Genomic DNA, 24147 nt, shown 5'->3' with positions numbered 1-24147 from the left:
ACTGTTCTGTTGTTTGCGAAAATATGAAAAGGTTTTATGTCCATTTGAGAAAAAAAAACTACAAGGGACAGCCCTATGGGATTGTACGCAATGGCGACATAGGACTACGTAGTCTTATATAATAAATCTTATTTGTTACCTGCAGCAGGAGCTTGTGTTTTGTGTAGGAATAGGAATTATAGTGGAGTTTTCTCTGTTTATACTCTTTAGCATGACGCGGTTGACATAGATGGCCCACAGAAACTCACGAAGAGCTACTGATTCCTATCAATAGCGGTATGGCTACTTCATCCTTTTATGGATGCTCATGTAGGCTGCAGCTCGCTGCTTACAGGCAGCTTTTCGTTGTGTACTGGAGAACAAAACTCAATGCCACGTGCCGAAAGCACTGCTGTTGCTGACCTCCCATACACGATAATTGGAACTGAATCCGATCAGCGGTAGAGGTCAGCCTTGATCGCTAGCTGCTTGCGGGAGCCTTTCGTTGTGTACCAGAGATCACCACCACTCAGCACGTGGTGATTGAATAAAGGCCGGATGGAATTCAATTTTGAAATCTGTGTTAGGGAAATTGTTTTTCGCAGGCAATCGGTGATAATTTTAATTATCATAGCAAAACTTGCACTTTCGTGCATTTTTCAATAGTCATATGTTTAAAATTGACGATGCCTTAAATTTAACAGATGCGTAGAAATATTTCTGATCGATTGGTGATCAAATTATTGAAATTGGTCCAGGGGCAGCTTTTCGGTTTTCCCAAAGTGTACCCCCATATAGAAATCACAGACGTAGTTCTGCGTCAAAAAAATCTTTTAAGTAAGCTCCACTCAAATGGGCTTTCCCTGCTCCCAATGAAGAAAGAAAGAAAGAAAGAAATAATAATAAACTTTGTTGAGCCTGTAGAACATCAAGACTCAATTCCCAGGATAACTTCGCGAGTCCTATATATTTTGTTATTACATCTCTCCCACGAAGCTTTCTGGGTTCACACATTAAGTTGAAAATGGTACACTACCTGTAGAACATCTAGATCTTAATTGCAGATCTATTTGGAGAATAGAAAACATGTTGTTAGTACGATTTCTTATCTCGGGCTTTTCTAATAAAAACTGAGCAGGGGCGTGCGTCGATCATAAAGTGGGTAAGTTTTTGCTCGGGTAGCCATATTTGAGTGACATTTGTTCATATTTAAGTGAAGGCGTACTCGTGCTAGGGGTTTCCTACGTTTTTGCGGGTTTGAGTGGGCGGCACCTGGGTAATGGGTTAGATTAGTTTGCTGTGTTGATATTTTAACGCCTACACGGAAAGTGGATCTGACTCACATTTGAGTCCCGTTCACTCGGGTTCGCGGAGGCGTGGGTCGCTCATATAGTGGGTGGATTTTACTCAGGAATGAGTTGAGTGATATTTACTCATATTTGAGTGGAATTTTGCTCATTCTGTGAGTGACCTGCCTTTTTATAGGGTTTGAATGAGTGGACCTCGGGTGTAAGGCGAATTAACTAACCGTGTACCCGTCACTACCGCAAAATTGGAGTGGTCAAGTGGGTAGAAGTGTCCTCGAATGTAATCCTTGAGAGTATGATGTCCGGAGATCTTGTTTTGTAGCATACGATACCGAACATCGTGATAATTGGATAATTGTGCCTATGCTGTGGGCTCTTAACACTAAAACGGAAGTTAGTTAGTAAGTAAAATTGAAAACGAAATTCCAACATTGTATTAAAAAAAAAAAACATATTTACACAGATTCTTTGAAAAAGGTACAATACATGTGACCGAAACGTCAGATGAAAACTTAAAACCCCTTTTTGGACCATCAAAAGCCTGAAAGCCACATAACCTCCAACATAGATCGTAACAGTCGATCCCGCCAAGAAAGGCATATTATGTTTGTTACACTAACACTATTGGTTCGAATTTATGTGCCTTACATGGTGATATCAATGTTGTACAATCTTCTACTTAATCGACTTCTATTTTACCGACTCCAAAACTGAATCGAAAAAATATAAACAAAGCTGCCAGAGGGCAGAGCTTACACATGCCTTTTTTAATGGGTATGATTTGATCCTGGACTGTTGGGGTGTGCTGCTGCGGTTGTCTTCGTTCGATCTCACTGGGCCACGGTTGTTCTTAGTTGGTAAGGATGAAGTTACTCATGTTTTCGATGTTTACCTTGCAGAACAAGTAATTCACATCGCATTGAAGTGCAAAACACTTTAAATCCATCTGCTTTGAACAGTAGCGTGATTAAATGTGCATGATAGAGAAAAAATATCAACATTTCAAAGTTGAAAACACAAGAAATCAACATATAGAGCACATTGAACCATGGAGAAATACACTTAAAATAAATCTGATTTTACATATGAAAAACAAATGTTCTACGTGTGGACTTTTTTGAGTGTACTAATCAACTCGAGTCATGCAAGAGCTTGTGCATATACTGAGACCTTTGCCAATTTTGACCAAAATGTAGTATGTGCCACACACACAGAATGCTTTGCAGTGAATCCAGATGATCTGTGTTCACAGGGTTTGTTCGCTGTTGATAATTATATATGAGCATGACTATGATTGACCGCCCACGGTTGCTACTCTGTTATTGCCAGATCAGCTGTAATTTCACAGAGAACCAATAGACGATGCTTGGGACTAGCATTCATCCTCAATGTGTGAAAACTAGTGATCTCAAACTAGGCAATACCAGCGCTGGCCGCACCCGAACGCGGGTCATGAAAGGAAGGGGCAGGAATGTGTTGAATTAACACTCACTTTGATGGAAGTAAAGAAATTCTCTGCACTTCCACGAGGAATCACCATGTTGGGTGATGGGTTGGGTTTGCAGCAGGGTGCATTCTGGTAAACGATAAGCTGAAATGATGTCCTAACAATCATATAACGCGAAGGAGCTTGGGATTGAACCCACGGTCTTCTGCTCCGCAAGCAAAAACGTTTGCCACTAGGTAAACGAGCTCCTTTTTAATCATCGAGCTACTGTTGTTACGATGTATTCAAATTAACAAATAAAACGATTCTGGATTGACGATGGGGCTGAGATTAGACTCATGATGTTCTGCTCACTAAGCAAAAACGTTTGCTCTAAGGCCACCTAGCTTCTGGTATCACATCATACTCGTTACTCGAGTTGTAGCAACCATTCAAACCCGGCACCGACGATGACGACAAGCTTCGAAAAATACAAAATAAATAAGCGATTTGATCATAAATCTCCTAAATATGAATGGACCTCAGTAAGCAAGCCACTGCAACCGACGTCTTTCAAATCCGGAAGCTAAGAGCTACCGAAAAGCACTTAGGCCTTCATTACGTTCCACTTTCATGCGACGTTGAGTGATTCGATTTGCTCTTTACGCATTGTTCAGGCTATCGTACGTCTTACATCATAACAAGCTATGACCGACGAGATGAGTGTTTGAGCCCTGGTTACACAAGCTATTGAAATGAAAGTACGTTTTCGAAAGCAGTCAGCAATGTACCCCAAACTGGATCAAGCTTTCTACCCAAGATCTATCAGTTACGATTTTCTACAATAGTGGCCTGAGATAAATCGTAATTTCTTTCCCCCCACAAGACTTAACTATGTTCTTGCACTCGGGTGCATACATTTTTTCTTTTCTACAAGTGCATGTTGTATTACTCCATCACTATTGAGAAATGATGAAGTATTCAATTTTTTTACAGTTGCCATTCTTGCATTTATCGCAAGGATCCGACTCTAATAGAAAGGTACCGCTATTTATACCCTTCAGAGTGTTGAAACACCCTCGAAAGGCGCGCCCCTTTGTCAGTCAAAATTGGATTCCTTAGCAACAAAATTAAGGAATGACACCGATAATGACCATGCATCAGAACCCTAGTCTTAATCGCTTCAAACTAGGGAACAACGAATAGAAGATTAAGAATCACATAGATGAAGACTAACTAACTAGTTTTTCCTTGTTTCAAGATCATCCTCGGTGGACAAAGGCGAGTCTTGTCACTATCAACAAGGCATACAAAGTAACAAGGACTAAGGTATGTTCCTTGGATTACTGAAAAATCCTGTTCCCCTAGTTTGAAGTAGTCAGGAGTAGGAATCGGTGGTAGATCTTACATCCCGTAACGCACCACGAAAAGGTAATCTACCCACGTTACGGGGCAGGGTGCACACATTACCGACATTCGTTGTTGATAATTATATATATAAGTTATAAACTAAACAAATTTCATATTTTCAAACACATGTAGTTCGACCTTAGACAATTAAATTGAGAAACAACGAGTGAATCGTTTGTTTACTCCCAAACAAAAACCATTACAATGTTCGCCTCGCCCGCTTTAGTGAATCCTGACCCATATCCTACCCGTAACTTCTATGAGGGCGTCGATGAGTCGCTGGCCTCCAATTAAGTGGATGTCACATCAATATCCTTCCTTTCCCCGTAACGGACAAGATAGACGTGGCCGGCAGTGGTAATTGTTATGCTTTTCCTGTTCTGAACTCTGCTATGGAAAGCTATTCACACCCATATAGTTTTCCTTGAGAAACCAGAAAAAGAGCTAAAGTAAATACATGACAGTTTCCAGTATGTAATCTACGAATTACTCCGTTACAAACGCAACGCAACAAACATACTTTTTTATAATACATTCTTACCTGTAACATTGCACTGCATGTTAAATAGATTACATACATTTTATCTATCTATCTATCATTTTGAATACTGGAGTAGAGTGAAAAATATGGTAATCAGAGCATTTCATCCGCTGTTAAAAATTGTAAGCCACATAAAACGCATTTTAGGTTTAGGTACTTTTTCAACGCAGAAATCGAATCAACGAATCAAATGTATGGGTCATTTTAAATTGCTCATTTTGAATCTTTATTAACGTAGATGAAGAAATAACCATTTCAAAATAATTTAAGTTTAAATTAAAAAATTATCAACATTTCTTTTGCAACACAGTTCACAATTATATTGAGAACTGCTTAAATCCATTACGTATTATACCAACACGAAAATCACACAAGTGAAAAGTGTTACTAGTAAATAATAGTAATAATTATTATAATGTATTTTGCATTATTCATCCATTTGTTTAAACTTCAAACCCATAATTGCATTTTTAAATGTTTAATCAATGCTTCAGGGTTTTACGTTTTCGTATTGCAGATTCATTGCAAGATGAAATAGACCTATAAGCAATTGGTGTTACCCATATCACATGGTATAAACATGTTTAAAGATTACATGCTAACGTTCGAAAGAACAAACAAGTTATAAAAACATTCTTCAAATGGTGTGCATTAAACATCCAAAGTATTTATTATAGCTTTTGGGTGTTTAAGATTAATAATATCAAAAAGTACCATGCGTAGTTTTCTCTGAACTGATGCAATTATGTTGATAATTCCAAAACAAAAAAACAAAACGATGACACAAAAGAAAGAAACAACTTCAAAGAAGCGTATCCAGGTAAGTACGTAACAAATAGTACCTTGTGCTGTAATTAATCTAAAACTTTGTCTGAAAAAGACCACATTAAGCGTGATATCTACTGAACTGAGTGCCCGCTTTAATCACATTCTTTCACCGAGTGCATTCCTGATTACACACTTTTAAATTAACTGAAATACACCCCAATGAAATTCTCTAACCACGTCTTCCTTCAACAAGTCAACCAAGTTGTAAAGGGATCTCACATCGTTTTCTCTTCTGGCTTTACAATGATTACATAACTAAATCCTTGTGAGCAAACCACTCCGTGTGGTTTAAAGTCCAGGCTCGATACGATGATCACTGAAAGAACGCTTTTATGTGTTGCGTTTCATCGTGTAATAGCCACCATGTTCACCGACACGTGCACGGAGTTGGTCACGGATGAATGCCCCCATTAGTCTCTCTCGGGCTCAAGTTGATAAATATATTCAAATTTCGTTGCGAAACAAACGAATCCCTTAGCGACCAAAGTGGGGAAACCATTTTCTTTGATGTCCATCGCTTTCGTATCTCCGAAGCTACCTGTATGATCTAAGAATGAAACCACGCACGCACGGCCGATCAAACCAACTCAAATTTGGGATTCGTTCAGTCAAATTCTCGTCGATTTTCCTCATATTTGAGATAAAGCTAGGAAAATTGTACACAGTCTATGAGTAATTTCGTGTAAAACTACTCAATTTTGAGTTGATCTCATCGGCCATGTGAGCGCTCGGCGAAATTAACAAAAATCCACTGTGATGCAAAGGATTAATGGGATGCTAATTCCATGCTTACAATTATGGGATGAAAAATTACTACAAGGTGAAAGTTGATAGAATCCACAAATGGCCGATTATTCGGTTATTTTGCCATATCGCTTCGATTTTTTCTTGGCACGAATCTCAGAAAATATAAATCTTTCGTGTGCAAAACTATAATCACTCTTTTGTTGCACTGCAGCATACATATGGTTAGAATCTCCTGCACAAAATCTTCATAGTTTCGGAGATTCGTGCCATAAAAAAATCGAAGTGGCAAGGCTGGATTCTATCAACTATCACCTTAACATTAACTTTAAGAGAAACGCTTTGGATGGGAAATTCACGCACCAATTGCAAGCGGGGTATTCATCAGAGCAGTTGAATTCCCCCGGCGATTGATTGATTTAATGGGGTTAATCCTGAAAGAAGCAAATTTCGATCTCGTTTGCTGAAATACGATGGCAGAGGAAATGAAAGCACCCTCATATAACTCTCCGGCAGGGACCAACAATGAGCGACGAATCTCTAGCGTATTGATTATATGTGCATGTTTCACTCAATGGCATTGCAAGTTCAATCAGGACAAGTAAATGCAATTGAATTGATTTTGGACAGAATTTTTCTGATAATGCGTAAACAACGAGACTTGATTGGATTGGATGCATTTTTTCCTCACAGTGGACAAAAACTTATTTTCAATTACCATCAATTCAGAGCTGTAGGTAGTATAGGAAATGTTTTGCGTAAAATGAGCTATTATGTTGAACCTTGTGGCATCGAAATCCAAACATTTTGGTCACAATTCCGGACACTTTTAAAATGTTGAGGTCAACTATCTTTAAAAAATGCATCATCAAATGTTTCGAAAAGGCCTTAACATCCCTTTGGTAGGAAGACAAGACCAGATATGTTGTGTGTCCTAAAAACCAAAATAACCTCGCGTAGGATTGAAGTCAAATCCAAGCAGCAGAGCGGGAACAAAAAGCCTGGAGGACAAAAGCCGAAAGTTGCCGCGATGAAAGCATGGTTGGCAATAGTAAAGAAGATAGGGATACACCAGGACAGCAAGAGGAGCCCCGAAAAACGTAAAAAGATAACAAGGAGCTAAAAAGGTGGAGTAGGCAGTGGATGACGTACTATCGAAAATCCAAAGAAGAGAGTAAACACACAAGAAGAATGCAGAGAAGAAAATGAAGGACACACATATGGGGAGTCCCAGAATGTCTAAGCACGATTAAAAAAAAAACGATGATGTAACTCTGTTTACAACAAATTCGATGTTTATTTCGTATTCATGTTCACTATAGTATTCTCTTAAGGGCCACCCACATTAGATCCGTTTGCGTTGCGTTGACGTAAATTTGACAGTTAGACAATAGATTTAGCTGTCACTTTGCCGCAACGCGTCCGATCCGGATCTAATGTGCGTGGGCCTTTACAGTTAAACGTAGAAAATCTACAATCCGATCAGTCGTAAGCCAAGGAGCGGATTTTTGATCTCACGTTACTCATTAGCTTCAGGACAGATGTCTTTCTTACCATTTTGGATACTTTTTCCCAATCTTTCGCAAACTTTGTAACGGAATCCGCTGCCTTTACATATTTCCGCAAATGTGCTTTGGTCAGGGCCTAAAAAGTTTTGATTGGCCTTGTCTGGGACAGTTTGGACATCTCCTTGGGTACGAATTGGATTTTGTTGGATTTATACCAGGCCATCGTGTCCGTGGAGTAATGAACCGACGCCAAATCCGACCAAAACAGTACTGAGACGTCATGCTTGTGGATCATGGGTAACAGAAGCGTGTTTAAACACTCACGTAAACATCGGTTGTCATTGTCTCTGTTGCCACAAACGGTTTGGAAAGCATACCACACTCACAAATGGCTTGCCAAACCATAGCCTTTTTACCGAATTTTTCGGTAAAAATCGACTTATCCGCGTCGTCAACACTTCGGCCATCATGAACGGTGTAGTACTGATCACCATGAAGAGTTTGTGATTCATCGCCAATAATCACGAACACCGATTTGCCGCACAGCAATTGGTCGTATAACTTCCGAGCCCTCGGTTTGACGGATGCGGCTTGTTTTTCACTCCGCTTTGGCTTCTTCTCCTTCTAACACTTCTTTAGACCCATTCTTACCTTGGCCCGCTGGACGTTACTCTTCGTGGATCCCACTTTTTTAGCCACGTCTCGAACCGAAGCACTTTTCTTGCGAGTATTAGCTTGCACGGTTTTCTGGTCCAGATTTCGGTCAACAGGGTTCGGTTTACGTCCAGAGTTTTGCTTGTCCTGGAGACTTGCTTCCTCACTATACTTCCGAATCGCGTTTCGAACGGCTCCGAATTGGAAGGTATAATCCAATTTCGCTAAATCTAGGCGATAGTACACCATTTGTTTAATAATTTATTTGATAAGGCTCAACCGAATTAACTTTACAGAGCCGAGGATTCTTGGTCACTATACAATACATCTTAAAACTATAGTCGAAAGGTACAACACAATAAACACTTTATCTTCCGCTATCCAAAAAGCCTCCTCCATCAGAACTGGAGCCGCTTCAACGAGGGTCAGAGCGCGTTCATTGCAAAATGTGGTCAGCACTCACACACTCATCACGAAACGGTTGCTTTCCAAAGTCGACGACGCATCGACCGAAAGAACTGCTGATGAAGAACAATGAGGAGGACCACACAATGGTTGCTGCCTGCTTTTGTCGACAGCCGAGTGAACACTGAAGTACACCACTTGGGCACGATCATTTGCTGCTTTGCTTGCTTATGCCCATCACTGTTTTCGTTGTGCTTTACATCATCAGCAGCGAGTGTTACGTTTTACCTTGCTATACACGAAACTGTTGGTCGAAATGTAAACAATGATTCAGCGTGATAATCAGCTGTTGAAACGCCATCTGAAACAAGCAGGGGTGTTCCAAAGTCGTGCTTAGACATTCTGGGACACCCTATATACATTTCTAAAAAGTAGTGTAAATTTCATTCAATATGATGCATGGAGCGCCATTTTTAACATAAGTTTACAATTTAGAACATGTACCCAAGCAACACGGCTTGTCATAAAGAAGTTAAAAATACTTTTCAATGACTTACGTAAAGAATCAATAATACTTTAATACACATCATTTAATACATTTATACAACTTAAAAGGCGCAAGACGCGGAGCTTATAAAACTAAATACTGGTGTAATAACATGTTTTGGAAACATCTTAAAAACCAACCGCTAAAAAAAACATTAAAAAAACTTGAGTATGGGGGATTCGAACATTGGTCCTTGGTGTGGTAGACTTTTTACTTCCTAACTGAACCAGCTCCGCTTGATGTAAGGTTTTTATAAGTGTCAATCATGTTCTTGCCAATGGCATGAAATTTATATTCTCGTGCAACACGTTTTCATAAAGACGTTTTGTAAGCAGCAAAGCCAGAGTGTTATTTAAAAGTACTCCTTAAGACAACCTGCACCTTTTCAGTTGTATTAATTTATGAGATGTCATAACAAAGTGTTTTCAACTTTCTTTCTAACAAACATCCGAAAACATCATAAGAAACTGTCGATCACTGCGTGAAGAGACATTCCGTCTCTATGGCGCCGTCAACGTTTACGTCAATCTGGAATGTACAGAATCGCTTCAAGGACTTTATAAATTCCATTAAGATTGATTTTGTATACGACCAGTTTTATAGTGGTATTTAAACAGTAAGATGCACTTTCAAATAACATTTAAAGATCAAAGCAAAAGAAAACTATTTTGAAAAATGTTGAAATCTAGGAAGTATTAAGAAAACATCTATAAACCTCATATAAAACATGGGATGTTTTCTGCATCACTTATAATACATTTATACAACAAGCCGTTTTAATTATTTTTCAAAAAGATGTTTTATGTGTTACTTGGGTAAAGTTATGATACATTTCACGAAATATTTCAAATATTGTACAATCAATTGTTCCTTGCAAGTCTTTGGAATAGTTTGTTGAATATTCAATTCATTTGAGCTAGTGTTTGTTGGCAATAACAAAGACCAAACTGATCCATAAACAAATCACTGATCGTAATCTGCACAAATTTTGGATTATGCTTCTACCACAGGTGACATCTAAATGTATTTACCTTTCCATATGATACGTTGGATTTGCTAACGAGTCTCAAAAACTTATAACACTATTACCACTTAGCAAGATTGTAAGCTGCACTCCTATCTTTTATTGAAGACGGCGGATTGTATCACGACATTTGAACCTCCTCAACCACCATGCTTGGCATGCACAGTTATACACACCAACTGCTTATTTGTTGATAACTTTTCACTCAGTTGTTGAAATTTCTTTTTCTTTGAAGTAATTGATAGATTAGGATCAGGGATCGACTAAAAACTCAGAGTGGTGCAAAAAATACTGGTGCTTCTCTAAAATAAGGGAGCACGTCCCTTATATTTGGAAGGAGAAAGAGACTAAGGAGAGAGAGATTTCATATTTAGGAGAGAGCAGTTGGAAAGCTCAGGTGCTACTCGCGTATAGCACAATCGAGTAGTGCACGGTGTTATGACGGGAGTAGCACTTTTCAATCGGGAGAGACGTGGCTTAGAGATTTACAAGAATGGCTGCTTATTTTAGGCTGGGTGCAGAATATTTTTACACTCATATAATATATGTTGCAGTGACTGTATGGTATTCAGAAGCGTAGGAAAATGCAAATTTTTATGCTTTTCCTCAAGAGATGTTTTTAAGATCGACGTGTAATTTTCTTCACAAGGGTCGACATTCCGGCGAAAAATCTAAGCCAACCCGACACCAACCTGACTTCTAGCAAACCCCAACCCGATGTTGACCTGACATTGACCCGACATAAACCCCAAATTGATCAAACAACAACACGACATTGGGTCGACATCGACCCTAAATTAACCTTACATTGATCCGACATCGGGCTGACTTGTCTGTTCGGGACCATTTTGCTGGGTTTCTTCCACACTCCACTGTCGTATATCAAATGATAGTGGGGGACTCAATTGACAGTGACAATGAGCTTCGAATGAGAAAGGGGCTCTTCAAATGATGGGCACGAGAGATTTTTTTCTCTGAATCGATTTAATAGTTGTATTGGTTCATCTTCAATCAAATGATATGAAAATTAACAGCACTGATGCTAGCTATCCTATAACGCTACAGTTATAGAGAAAGTACACTGTCGGAGAAACAAAGAGAGAGAGAAAGAGACTTAACACCGTTGGAGCGGCAGCTCTCCAACACAAGAAGAATGAAATGTGCTGCACGATTTAAACTGCTCTTTCACGTCTCTTTGGAAATGAAAGTGCAGTCTCGCAACAGCGTGTGTTTTACTCGCAAAAAATTGAGTAGCTCCCGATCCCTGATTAGGATCATAGCTTACTATAAATATGCAAAGAGTAGGGAAATCTTAACATTTGAATCAATACTAAAGAATTTGTACACTTAAAGTCCGAGATGTGCAGCGAGCATTTCTCTTCATTTTTACAACGCAAAAACAAATACAGTTTTTTTTTTCCAGAATTAAAATCTACTTTTTTACGTATTTATAACAAGCTTAAACTCTATTCAATCTACTGCTTCAAAAATAGCTAGGTTTTGTCAACTGTGTGCAAAGTTATTAGCAAATAAGCAGTTCGTGACCATAACTGTGTATGGCAAGCATGTCAAACACATAACTTCAACATTGCCAGCAACCAGGATCACGATTGGAATTTTGATCAGGATAAAAACGCACAGAATGACACCAGAATCTGAATTGCGATAATGGAAAACGGATTTATTAACATGTTGAGGAGCCTTGCCAGCTTTCATGACAGCAATTGTGCCACATTTTGCACTGCAATCCTAACCTCTGTGTTCCAAACTCTGTATTATGGGGCATTCCAACTCTGTAATTTGGGGTCTCCCTTAAGGAGCCATATTAAATTTAAAATAGAGGAACCAAGCAAAGGTTGAAAGTCTCTATAATAAAAAAAAAACTCAAGCGACATATTTCCGAACTAAACTGTTAAAAATTCAAAAGGTCTTGTTCTCTTGAACAACATTGCAGAAAACAGCAACTTTGTATATAGCAAGGATCTCCAGATATCGACCCACTAATGCCACCTAGAGACATGTTTCCTACTTCTTCTTCTTCCTCGCATTTCAAGCTTATTGCGTATGGCATATTAGCTTATTGCGTGCTCTCAACTTAGTGTTCTAGATGCACTTCCACAGTTATTAATTGAGAGCTTTCGATGCCTGTACCATTTTTGCATTAGTATAATTGTGTGGCAAGTCAAAACATACTTCTATGCCCAGGGAAGTCGAGAAATTTTCCAACCCGAAAAATTTCTAGACTGGACCGGGAATCGAACCCAGCCACCTCCAGCATGGTCTTGCTTTGTAGCTGTGCCTTTACCGAGTGAGCTAAGGGAGGTCCCGAAGAAGAAGAAGAATAGGGTTTCCGAACTTTATATCAGTCGTACATCACCCTTATATTGCAAAAAGGGCGATTAGCGGGCTTGTTGGTTACTTGGGTAAATTGCCGTCAATTTAAAAGGCATTGATCAACATTGCAGAAAACAGCAGCTTTGTATCAAGCAAGGATGTATGTATGTATGTAAGGTAGCCACCATCCCTTCGAAGATCTTGTCTTGTATGCAGCTCCACTTAATAGCAAGATCAATTTGAGCTACCGATCTGAATTCACAATATCGCTGTATGAAGGGCCAAAAACGGTGGGGTGGACCCGTAAGCAGAGGCACTTACGCGAAATCCACGGGAATTTAAGAATCTCCTTCCAACGATACGATCCAACAAATCGAATAACGCAATTCGCAATACTTATTAAGCTTCCTACAGGATGGTTTGTTAAGAAGGGCGCGTCAATCTTCATGAAACTGTTGGAGTAGAATTCACACCATCACAATCGAATCGGTAGGATAAAGAAAATGATAGTGTTTATTCCCTCCTAGACTTCGGTTGTCATACCACTCCAATCGTCCAGTTCCAGGTCAAATGATACCCTGATGCTCCCTCCCAACCCAGTATTTATTTATATAATGAAAATATATGCAATGGAGAAATGAAATATGTCAGAACATTAAAATATGACACAATGAAATACATTTATATGGATAATATAGTTGCTAGTCAATGAAGAAGTATTTTACATATAATTAGATGCAGCTCTATACCTCCTGAGCTCACAATGGCAGGTGCATGTAACACTGAAATGTATAGGATATATTAAGCAATTACATAAATTTTGCTCGAATGATACTACTTTGTATCAAGCAAGGATCTCAAGATATTGACCCAGCATTTATACGATATTTAAACAATTTCTAGTACCACCTGTCAAAGATTAAAAAGTCCTTCGCCTCCTGAACAACATTGCAGAAAACAACAACTTTGTTTCTAGCAGGGAGTTGCAGCAGGGAGGGGAATGTCAATTCTACATGCACACAAAGTTTATAAGAACACTAGTGCCACATACTAAGAGAATTCAAAACTAAACTGTCAACAATTCAATTGATCTCCTGAACAACAATGCAGAAAACAGCAACTTTGTATTAAACAAGGATCAAGAGATCTCAACCCTGCATTAACGTGAAATTTCTAAGAAACTAGTGCCACTAGTGAGAGAATTCTGAACTAAACTGTCAACAATTAAAAAGGTCTTCACTTTGGACCTTGAATCGACCCAGCACTTATATGACATTTAAAAGATCACTTGACCACCTTGCGAGAGAATTCCGAAGTAAACTGTCAACAATTGAAAGAGTCTAGACCTCCTGAACAACATTGCAGAAAACAGTTTATTTATTAGTTTACATCAACAGGCTGGGTGTAGCCTGATGTTTAAGTGAATAACATTAAAATACATAGTCCAGCTTACTAAAATACACAATACAATAAAATGCATGGTCATTCAACGGTTTACTGCGTCAGAGAAAATACGGGAAAAGCGCCGGCCTAGCATCTCTCGTGTCAGGTTGAAATCAAACGGGGTTGGACGTTCACGTTGATCTTCTCCAGGATTGTAGAACAATCAATTCTACCTTGTAAACTATCCGCGATGAGCAGGGCCAGCGAAGTGTATCTACGAGTACGTAGAAGCTCCAGATCAATCAGTTGACATCGACTATCATAACTGGGTAGACGAAAAGGGCTTATCCAAGGCAGCTTCCTCAGAGCAAATCGAAGAAATCGACGCTGAACGGACTCAACACTTTCAGCACCATTGTTGTAGCTTGGGTTCCATACTGCAGAGCAATATTCCACGGTGGACCGCACCAGGGAACAGTGTAGCGATTTGAGACAATATATATCGGAAAAATTCTTTGCAATCCTGAAAATGAATCCCAAAGATTGTGACGCCTTGTCGACAATGAACGAGATGTGTTATACGTTAACTGGGAATCCAGAATAACTCCCAGGTCTTATACGTGGTTGACACGGCTGATAGTTGTTTCCTGAAGTACATAATTGAACATGATCGGTTCCTTCTTGCGAGAGAAGGTGATAACTGAACACTTCGTGGGGTTGACCTCCATTCGGTTCAAGTTGCACCAGTTAGCAAACGCTTCGAGCTGGCATTGGAGGAAGTGACAGTCATCGATAGAACGGATCCGGATATAGATTTTAAGATCATCTGCATACGATAGAGGGCCTTCGAGGACCATATTCACGTTGTTAAAGTACAACAAGAAAATCAACGGGTCTAGGCGACATCCATGAGATATCCCTGACGTGGCTGGGTAAGTAGCCGACTGACATTCACCAACGGTTACCATCAGCTAGCGATCACTGAGATAAGAGCGAAACAATCGCAGGAGGTTGCCATTTACCCCGAGTCTATCTAACTTAGCAATCGCAATTGCAGTTGTTCAGTTTATCGAATGAAGCCGACAAGTCGGTGTAAATTACGTCTGTTTGAGCCCGTTCTGTCATGCTTTCCGTGACATACGATGTCAGACAAAGTAGATTAGTGGTAGTAGAACGACCGGAAACGAAGCCGTGCTGATCAATATTTAGATACTGCTTACAATGAGAGAGCAGGGGCTCCATGATGACTAACTCGAATAACTTTGAACTGAGCTCAACGATGTGGTTCCACGGTAATTATCCAAGTCCCGTTTGATTCCCTTTTTGTGAACAGGAAAAATATGTGTAAATTTCCAACATGATGGAAATATACCACTCGAGATGGACATGCGGAATAGATGCTGTAACGGTGTCAGCAAGCTGGCGATCTGCTTTTTCAGAAATACTGATGGGACACCTGGGTTGAAAGACAACTTAAGTTGTTGTGCGGCAGTGGAAATCATCTCGACGTCGATGTCAATTGCACCCAACGCTTGACCGGAGAGTGGTACATTACTAGCTGCTAGGGTAACGTGGTCGTCGGTTAATATCTCATCAGAGAACACGCTGGCAAACTTGTCTGAAAACAAGCGACAGATCTCCTGAGAGGTGGAAGCAACTTCTCCGTTGAACATCATTGACGATGGTAGGCCAGACTCTTTGCGCTGCTCGTTAACGTAATTCCATAAGGACTTCGGTGTGACTTTAGTTTACTCTGAATCCCTCGTTGATATCGTAAATAGCATCGATGGCTAACTCGCTTGAACTCATGATTGAGCCTAAAGTAATGATGTTTCAGTGACAGCGCACGATACTTGGTGAATTTCCTTAGTCCCGCTCGCTTGGTCGATTTCAACTTTCGCAATTGGCTCGTCTGCCAAGGAAGGTGTGACCCTTTTCGGTGAACTCTCTTTGGAACGTGTCTGTCAATGACATACGCCAAGACATGTGAAACAATTTTGCGCAGCGGTTTCAACGTTATCAGGGTCCAGGATGCTTCTCCAGTCTATGCTAGATAGCACGTCGATGATACTACTATGATCCGCTTTCCGAAAATCGTATGACACGTTTGTGGAAATGTCTTCAAATCCCAAGAGGATCATGAAGAACTTGAGCGTTAACGAAACAGAGGTCTAAGCTTCGATTGTTCTCATTAACTACGTCATTGATTTGAGATAGCGTTGCTGCACTATAGCTTTAGAGAAGGCTAACTGATCCTGTATGAAATACAGAGCGTACAGGGTCTGGATAGAGAAAGCCACTGTGAGATGGTTTCCACGAAACACCAGCTTGATTGAAGTCACCCAGAACAATTATCTCATCAACTGGAGTTGCAGTTTCCATTACGGCGAAAACTGACCGACAATGGGTTTCGATAAGTTCGTTGTCACGAACACGGTCAGGAGCAATGTACACCGCACATAAGGGTTGATGCATATATTATGTCACGTTCTAAGGCCCAGACAACCAGAATGCACGTATGTTCAGAATTGTTTTCGTGATATACAAACATATATACAAACAAACAATTCGTATAGAATGCAAATAAATGGCTTATACGTACAAAAGTGGAGGCCATATACGTGCATATTTTAATTTTATTTTAAACGAGTTGATTTAACATCATATACGATTTATTCTGTAATAACAAATTCATTTTGAAAAGTCTCACGATGTAATCCGATTTAATTTGTGATACAGTACGACGGAAAATTGAGTCATCGCATATAGGTCGGAAATTTGCATTCTATACGATTTAACTTAAACATAATGCGAGGTATGCCATTCTTATATGCGATTTTGACTTAAACTGTAGCCATTTAGGATACTCTCTGTACATTGTTATACGACTTCTGGTTGTCTGGGGGGGGGGGGGGTCTAAGATTTTGTGACAAGCAATGCATTAGGTATAAGAAAACCGTCACGATTTAGCGATTTAGCGTGACTTAATTAATGCATGGGCCCTAAGTACAGTGTGCGATCACTCAGTTCATCGGCAACCCATGCTTGTTCCACACAGTCCCACGAGTCATTTTCTAAAGCTATCGTTTGCAAACCGGAACGGACTGCCACAAGAACACCAACAATTCAAAAGGCCTTGGTCTCCTGAACATCATTGCAGAAAACAGCAACTTTGTTTATAGCAAAGATCTCGAGATATCGACGCAGCATTTACACTAAATTCATAAAAACACTAGTGTCAGTGTAGACAACTGAAACTTTCTATCAAGTTTAAGACCTCGAGATGTCGACCCTGCATTTACACGAAATTTATAAGAACACTATTGCTACCTAGTGAGAGGATTCTGCACTAAACTTTTACTCAATTGAAAAGGTCTTAGCCTCATCAACTACATTGCAGAAAGCTTTGTCTCCAGCAAGGATCGCGAGATGTCAACCCTACATGTACATGAAGTTTATAAAAACACTATAGCCATCTAGCGAGAGAATTCCAAATTTAAATGGCCACTATTCAAAAGGTCTTGGCTCCCAACTAACATTTTCAGCTTTAAAATCCATCTTTTCCTACATTGCGCTGTAAAGTAACTGAAACAAAACTACGGATACAGCTACTAACAGAAGCAGGCAAAATAGTTTTGGAGAGCGTTTACTCAACTTTTTCACACCCATTATTCAATTTGTCAATCTACTGAATAACAGCAGCCAATAAACGCTAATGTCACTTCTATGCAAATATTAATCAATTTTCAACTTGTAGCTGCAAAACAAAGCTAATAAAGAGAATATATTGCTCATTTGATGGCTTTTACACAACAAATCACTCTTGCTGAATAACATAAACATCAAAAGTGCTTTTTCAACAACTGCACAACCTGTACTCAGCTAATAGCGCTACTTTGGAAGCATTTTTAAAGTCACCTAGGTTTATTTTTAGACCTGTGCAGTTTTACAGATTTAAAGCTGAACTAGTTGAGAAACGTGATTTTTGTGCACTACTATAAAGCCTCTACTCAGCGCTCTTGTTGTAGAAAGTCATGTGGGTGTGTTTACATCAATTCGAAGTGTTTGCGTTGCGAAGTTGGTAGTGTCATGGTTTGCCAATGCAGTCGTCTCGAGTTCGAGGCCAGGTTTCGGTGCAGGGTAATTATTTGGTGGTGTGTGAGCTTATCAATAATTTCGAGTAATTTGATTCGCAGAAAAATAAATTCAATAAATCCCCCTATCATATAAAAAGCAGACAATATTTAACCCGGCTTCAAGATCAAGCTGAGTAGGGATTATCGGATAATCGGGAAATGGTTAAATAAGCACCTTTCAAGTTCACACACAACTTAACAGCAGAATAACAGCTGTATAGAAGCGTAAATTGGATATGCAATAAGAGCTTGCCACAACCATTCTAACAGCTATAAGTAGCTGACTAAGTTCACCAGATTTGCTTGTATAGAGGTTGAGTAAAGGTTACCTAATATCGTATAGCATTTACATGCAGCTTGAGGCTGTATAAATGAAATGAGCAAAGCGTTTACATTGTGAAAATTGTTAGTTTCGCTTGCTGAACAACATAGCAGAAAACAGCAACTTTATTTATAGCCTGGATCATGAGATAATGCATTATACGAATTTCCCAGGATCACTAGAGCCCTCCTTATGAGAGAATTATGATCTGAAAAGTATACCAGTGTTGGCCTTCGTAATCTAAACAACATTGCGGAAGACCTCATCCTTCTATGTCACACATATCATGAGAACTTTATTCTATAAAAGCTGATAAAACGAAATTTTCTAATGACACTAACTCCAACTGGTGAGTGAATTCCGAACTAAATGATTTACCACTTTCAAAAGATTGTTCTATAGAACAAATTTGGTAACGACATGTATAACTTTCGAGTTCAAGTAATACAAATTTTAGCTGATCTATAAATAGAACAGAATAGAAATTAAAAGTTTTGAAGTGCTGAATTGATCAATGATGTAAGTACTGAGTTTATGATTTATAATTGAATATTCCAGTGAACCCATCATCTATCTCTACCGTCTAACACAAAACCAACCCTGTTCGAAATGGTCATCCTCAATGTACCCATCTACATCATCCGAGCTTATTTCCTGGAAATGCATTCGCACTCGTGCAAATCTCTCATTACAAACCCATCGAGGGTACACTTTTCAATGGTCTATCCAGTGGCAGGTCGATTCAACAGATAGTTAATGCAACCAAAACTACAACTACCTACACAAACACACACCTCCCAATCGGCTTAACGTCTGGCTGTGGGTGCGTGCGGGTGAATTGATCGGAAGTCTTGTTTGTTCCTATGCAAAAAGGGATCGGAACTTCAGTTCACTGTACCGTGCTAAAACAACAGCCCTCTGTCCCACCTCGTCCTCTGCTTACTTCTGACAGCGAAAAATAGAGTTGCAAAATACTGCATCAACTGGAATAAATTTTCCACATCTTCTTCGTTTTGCATTACAGGTACCGCTTTCCGATTTCCTCTATATTGAATCGCACCCTGAATGCTGTTACATTTACCACCTTTTTGCATTCAATAGAAGAAGCGGACCAATCCATCATACTCCGGTAGTGTAGTGGGAGCGGCAGTCAGTGGAAGTTGGAAATAGTTTTAACGAACACGGTATTCATGTTCAGATTCTTTGGGGATTGCACCTTTCCAGTTTGTCGCTCCATGCCGCTTCTCGGCTGCATATATGCAGCTACACTGCTATAGCTGTGGATGTAGGAAACTCGTACTTACTGTTGCAAGCTGCAAATCGATTCAGAATTGGCAAGAGACACACGACTAGCAGATACCGACCGAGATTCTGTATCGATGTTCGCTGAATAGGAAAAACTTCAGATGGGAATCGAATGAAATACGGTACAAAATAGAATTTGCTGGAAACTTACTGAGCAGCAGCTCAAGATACGACGAATTGAGCAACGGCTCGGAAATGTGCAACAGCATTTCGATTCCGTTCGTCCAAGTGGGGCTACATTTGATGCACGCTCCTACCTACATGATGTGATGCTGATGGTACACAGAGCTTCTTCTTCTTCTGGTCCATGGCATTACTGATCGATTCCGTTCCATCATCACTGTCACTATTAGGTGTGAATGGTGGTGTAATCACTGCTTGTCTCGCCTTTCAGTGAATGATATATGGCAGACGGGACAACATTGATGGTTTTCAATGATGAATGGGTGCACTTGTAAGATTCAAAGTAAGTGCTTTTAAGTTGGTTTTATTGGTTCCATCGGATCGGACTACTTGACACAAGAATTTATTAATATGTTCAATTTTAGTTAATTTCTTTTGTTAAACTACAAACGTTGGACTCTTCAAAAATTATGCTTCATTTTTTACATATTGTGTATATTAACAATGCAATAGTTAAAAAGGAATTTCCTTGAACTGACCCAGCAAATGGACGAAAGTTATTACATGTTGGTTAACCAGTTTAAGGCTAGAGGTAGGTAGAATCCATCAATTCAGCATGCTTCAAGCACCGATCCATCATCGCTTGGTCGGAAATTTTAAGCCATTCATGATTCGTGGTTTTCCGGAAGGTGCCAAATCCCATCACCGACCGGTCGGTGGTAATAATTCATCACCAGCGGTATCAGGTGTACAATCAACATTTAAGCGGTCGTGTTTCGGTTGGGTGACAATATTTCACTCTCCGGCAATACGATAACCGCTTATCATGTCCTTACTTTAAGGGCCGGCGCAGCCGGCCCGAATCGAAACTCGTCGAACTGATCGTTTTTATGTCACATTACTCTTTACACATGAGCTTGATTAGTGTTAGTGAAAGCTTATTTCCAAAGCAAATGACAGCTCATGTGTCGTGTTGAATGTTGTTTTTGTTGTTTTCAAAACATAAAGCAACAACTAGCCCGGGAGCTAGCTCAACTAAAGTTCAGCTAGCCAACTCAGGCAACAATCGTCATAATTCCGCAAGTTAAACGACAACAGTCTCCACAAACCAGCGCATCCGGCAGTGCCAGCTCAGAATCTTTCCGTGCCAAATAACAGTATCCTGCAGCAGATGAGCAACTTTCTGATCGCAGTCCCGAAAGAACTTCCACACCGAAGTCTTCACCGAACATTGATGAAAACAAATCCAGGGCTGTTACAACAGGCGCGGATATCGCGGATTTGAAGTTTCAGTCGTGAAAATCGCGGAAAGAATTAATGATGTCGCGAAAATTGCGATTAGAATGATGTACTGTCACACAAATTGTGGAATTCATTGTAACCTTTCAGTCCCGGAATATTTAGCTGTCATCAATTTTGTTGTTCATTTGGCTTTCAATTTTTTACCGGTTCAAACTAAACACCCTGCAAATAATCTAGACATGATCTTAATTCCATAAGTCACGCCGGATTTACACGGAAATTCCCTGGGGGTCCTTCCAATGCGAGACATTTTCATATTTTTTTTTATTTCCAATATGAACATAGCATTTTTCGTTGTCAAATCATAAACGAATCGTATATATGCGAGTAATTGCCATGTATACCGGACATTATAGGTTCTTCAAATCGTCCTGGAGTTGAGTTATTGATTTGTTCTACTATATCAACCAAGACTGCAATAATCGACTGTAGTATCGAAATATGTCCAAACAGATTGAAAGTGTCTATTTGGATCGTGCCCGACCTATTGCTACGTATACAAGATGTTATGGGTTCTGAAATCATTCTGGAGATCAGATTATGTTTCTACTAGATCACCCAAGACTAATTCATTATTTGTAGTATCGAAATATGTCCAAACAAATTTGCAGTGTCCTGTTGCATTGTTGCATTCAATTCGGTTGAAGCTCTGTGATGAATTTTTCCCACTAGGGTTCTCTGTTTCTTGTTGAATTCTCATCATAATTCTCTTGGAATTCTTCTTAAAATCCATCTGTTATTTTCCTCACGATTCCCATTCACATTTCCTCAGAATCACGTAGGAATTTCCCTTAAAGTTTTTTTTTCAAAACTCCTTTTAAAATTTTCTAAAATTACTTAAGAGTTTAATTTGGAACTTGCATTCTTCTGCATAGAAATCCCTCTAAATTCATCTAAGGACTTCATGTCATATCAATTCTGGAATTCTGTTGAGAATTTTTCCCTTGGAAAATTATAAGGGAACCCTCCTCAATATTTATTTAAAATCATCACTTTGAATACTTTTAATTTTTACTTAAAATTCCAGGGTTTGTCCGCAATATTTTATAGATTGTTCTGTAATTTTTTATAACCCTTCAAATGCTTTCAAGTCTCGGAACATTGACGATTATAACTCCACGACCCATAAGTATGATTTTGACGTAGGATTACGTATTTCGGAACCATATTGCGGGTGCAATTACAAAAAATCGATCGCATTACGAAAAGAGGTCAGGTTTTGACCACATAATATGCAGATAGATTTTAATTCTAAACAAGCCAAACAATTAGAAATTTATCTACCAATCTGCTAAAATGAACACTTTATTAATTTTCAATGGGTTACTATTGAAAATTACACAAATGTCCAACTTTTGCAATGGTGATCAAAATTATCACCGAATGTCTGAAAACAGTGCATTCCCTAACACAGACTTAAAAATCGAATTCAATGCGGTCTCACTGAACGGTGTACATTCAATCATCGGTATCAGCAGGAGCAGCAGCAGCAGCAGCAGAAAGTAGCAGCAGCAGAAAGTAGCAGCAGCAAAAGTAGCAGCAGCAAACAGCAGCAGGAGTGCTTCGGCAAACATTGTTCTCCACAGTAACAACGGAAGGCTGCCTGCAAGCAGCGAGCTGCAGTGCTCGTATGAGCAACCATAGGAAGAAGAAGCTGCACCGCTATGCTGTGAATCGGAATCAGTAGCTCTTCGTGGGTCATCTATGCCAAGCGTGTCACCCTTGCTCTAAACAACTTACAGCTCGACAGCCTCATCCGTGTAGAACCCCCACCTCAGATTTTGTCAACCATCACTACAAAACGGTCCTTTTCAGGACCACCAAAAATTGTTGGAAGAGTATTACTAGGACATTTTTTAAGGTAATCAGTTCCCGCAAGCAGCTTGGTATCAAGGCCCTGGTCTATAGAAGGTATAGAATTGTAGGCACGAATGTATTGGTGAGATAAATCATCATCCGGCCACGCTGGTGGAAGTGTTAAAATCAATATAGAATTTGAGAGAAGCTAAATAAATAAATCCAGGGACATTCATTTTTTTCCCCCGGAAATTGATTTCTCCCCATGTAAGTTCTACTTGCTTTATTACCAATCCCCAGAAAGCCACAATAAAATCAAATTTGTGGGAAAATAAGCTCACGAGTTTCGAAGTCCCTCCTTTTTTACATATTCTGCATAAACGATACTTTCCGCCCCGCCCCATTCATATAATTCGGAAGGAAATCATGTGAGGGGTGAGCTATTTTGAGTGCAGAATGTGTAAAGAAGGAGGGACTTCGGTTGTTAATCTAAATGCATATATAGAGGTAACAGCAGCGTTGCCAGTATTGCAAATTTATCTGGATTTTACAGATTTTCAGTCGCCTTGCCAGATACACGTTTATTTTCAGATTTTTTAAATAGGGGAAATGGCTCTAATGTTGGCCAATGGATCTAAGATTGGGCCCATCGCTAAAAATCTGCTATTCATCAATTTTATCTAGATGAATGCGTCATTGGGACGGTACTGATGGATATTTTTGGTCGCTATTGAAAATTCAATCGATTGCTGAATTTATGTATGGGCCCAATTTAGGGGCATTTAGGCCGACATTACATCCATTTCCCCTATGTTCCAGATTTTTAAAATGTGTTGCTTTATAAATATCACTGAAATTAAGGGATCGTCCATTAATTATGTCACACTTTTAGGGGGGTTTTGGAAACTGTGACGAACCTTACAAAAACAATTAAGGTCCATAGAAAAAATGTGACAAAGGGGTGAGGGGGGGGGGGTTGAAAATGGACCCTCTAATCAAAAAATATAAAGCCAAACTTACTACTTCAATTACTAAAAGCCATCAAAGTTTGGACATTATTGCAACATCATGC

General features: G+C 39.5%; 1 protein-coding gene across 1 annotated transcript in view; it reads left to right on the top strand.

The window, feature by feature from the left end:
- Window positions 1-22867, top strand: part of LOC135715768 (protein still life, isoform SIF type 1-like) — a gene marked incomplete at its 5' end in the record, with an annotated part of 66012 nt that extends 43145 nt beyond the window's left edge. The window contains one exon of the mRNA XM_065238848.1: window positions 22757-22867. Coding sequence (XP_065094920.1) covers window positions 22757-22867 — 111 coding nt within the window. The remainder of the gene's footprint in view (window positions 1-22756) is intronic.
- Between the last annotated feature and the right edge of the window lie 1280 nt (window positions 22868-24147).

This window comes from Ochlerotatus camptorhynchus, unplaced genomic scaffold, assembly GCF_037179485.1.
Source record: "Ochlerotatus camptorhynchus isolate MF236.1 unplaced genomic scaffold, CSIRO-AGI_Acam_v1.1 ptg001005l, whole genome shotgun sequence".
NCBI lineage: Eukaryota > Metazoa > Arthropoda > Insecta > Diptera > Culicidae > Ochlerotatus > Ochlerotatus camptorhynchus.
Note: the sequence above shows the minus strand (reverse complement) of the source record. Positions and strands in the feature narration are given on the sequence as shown.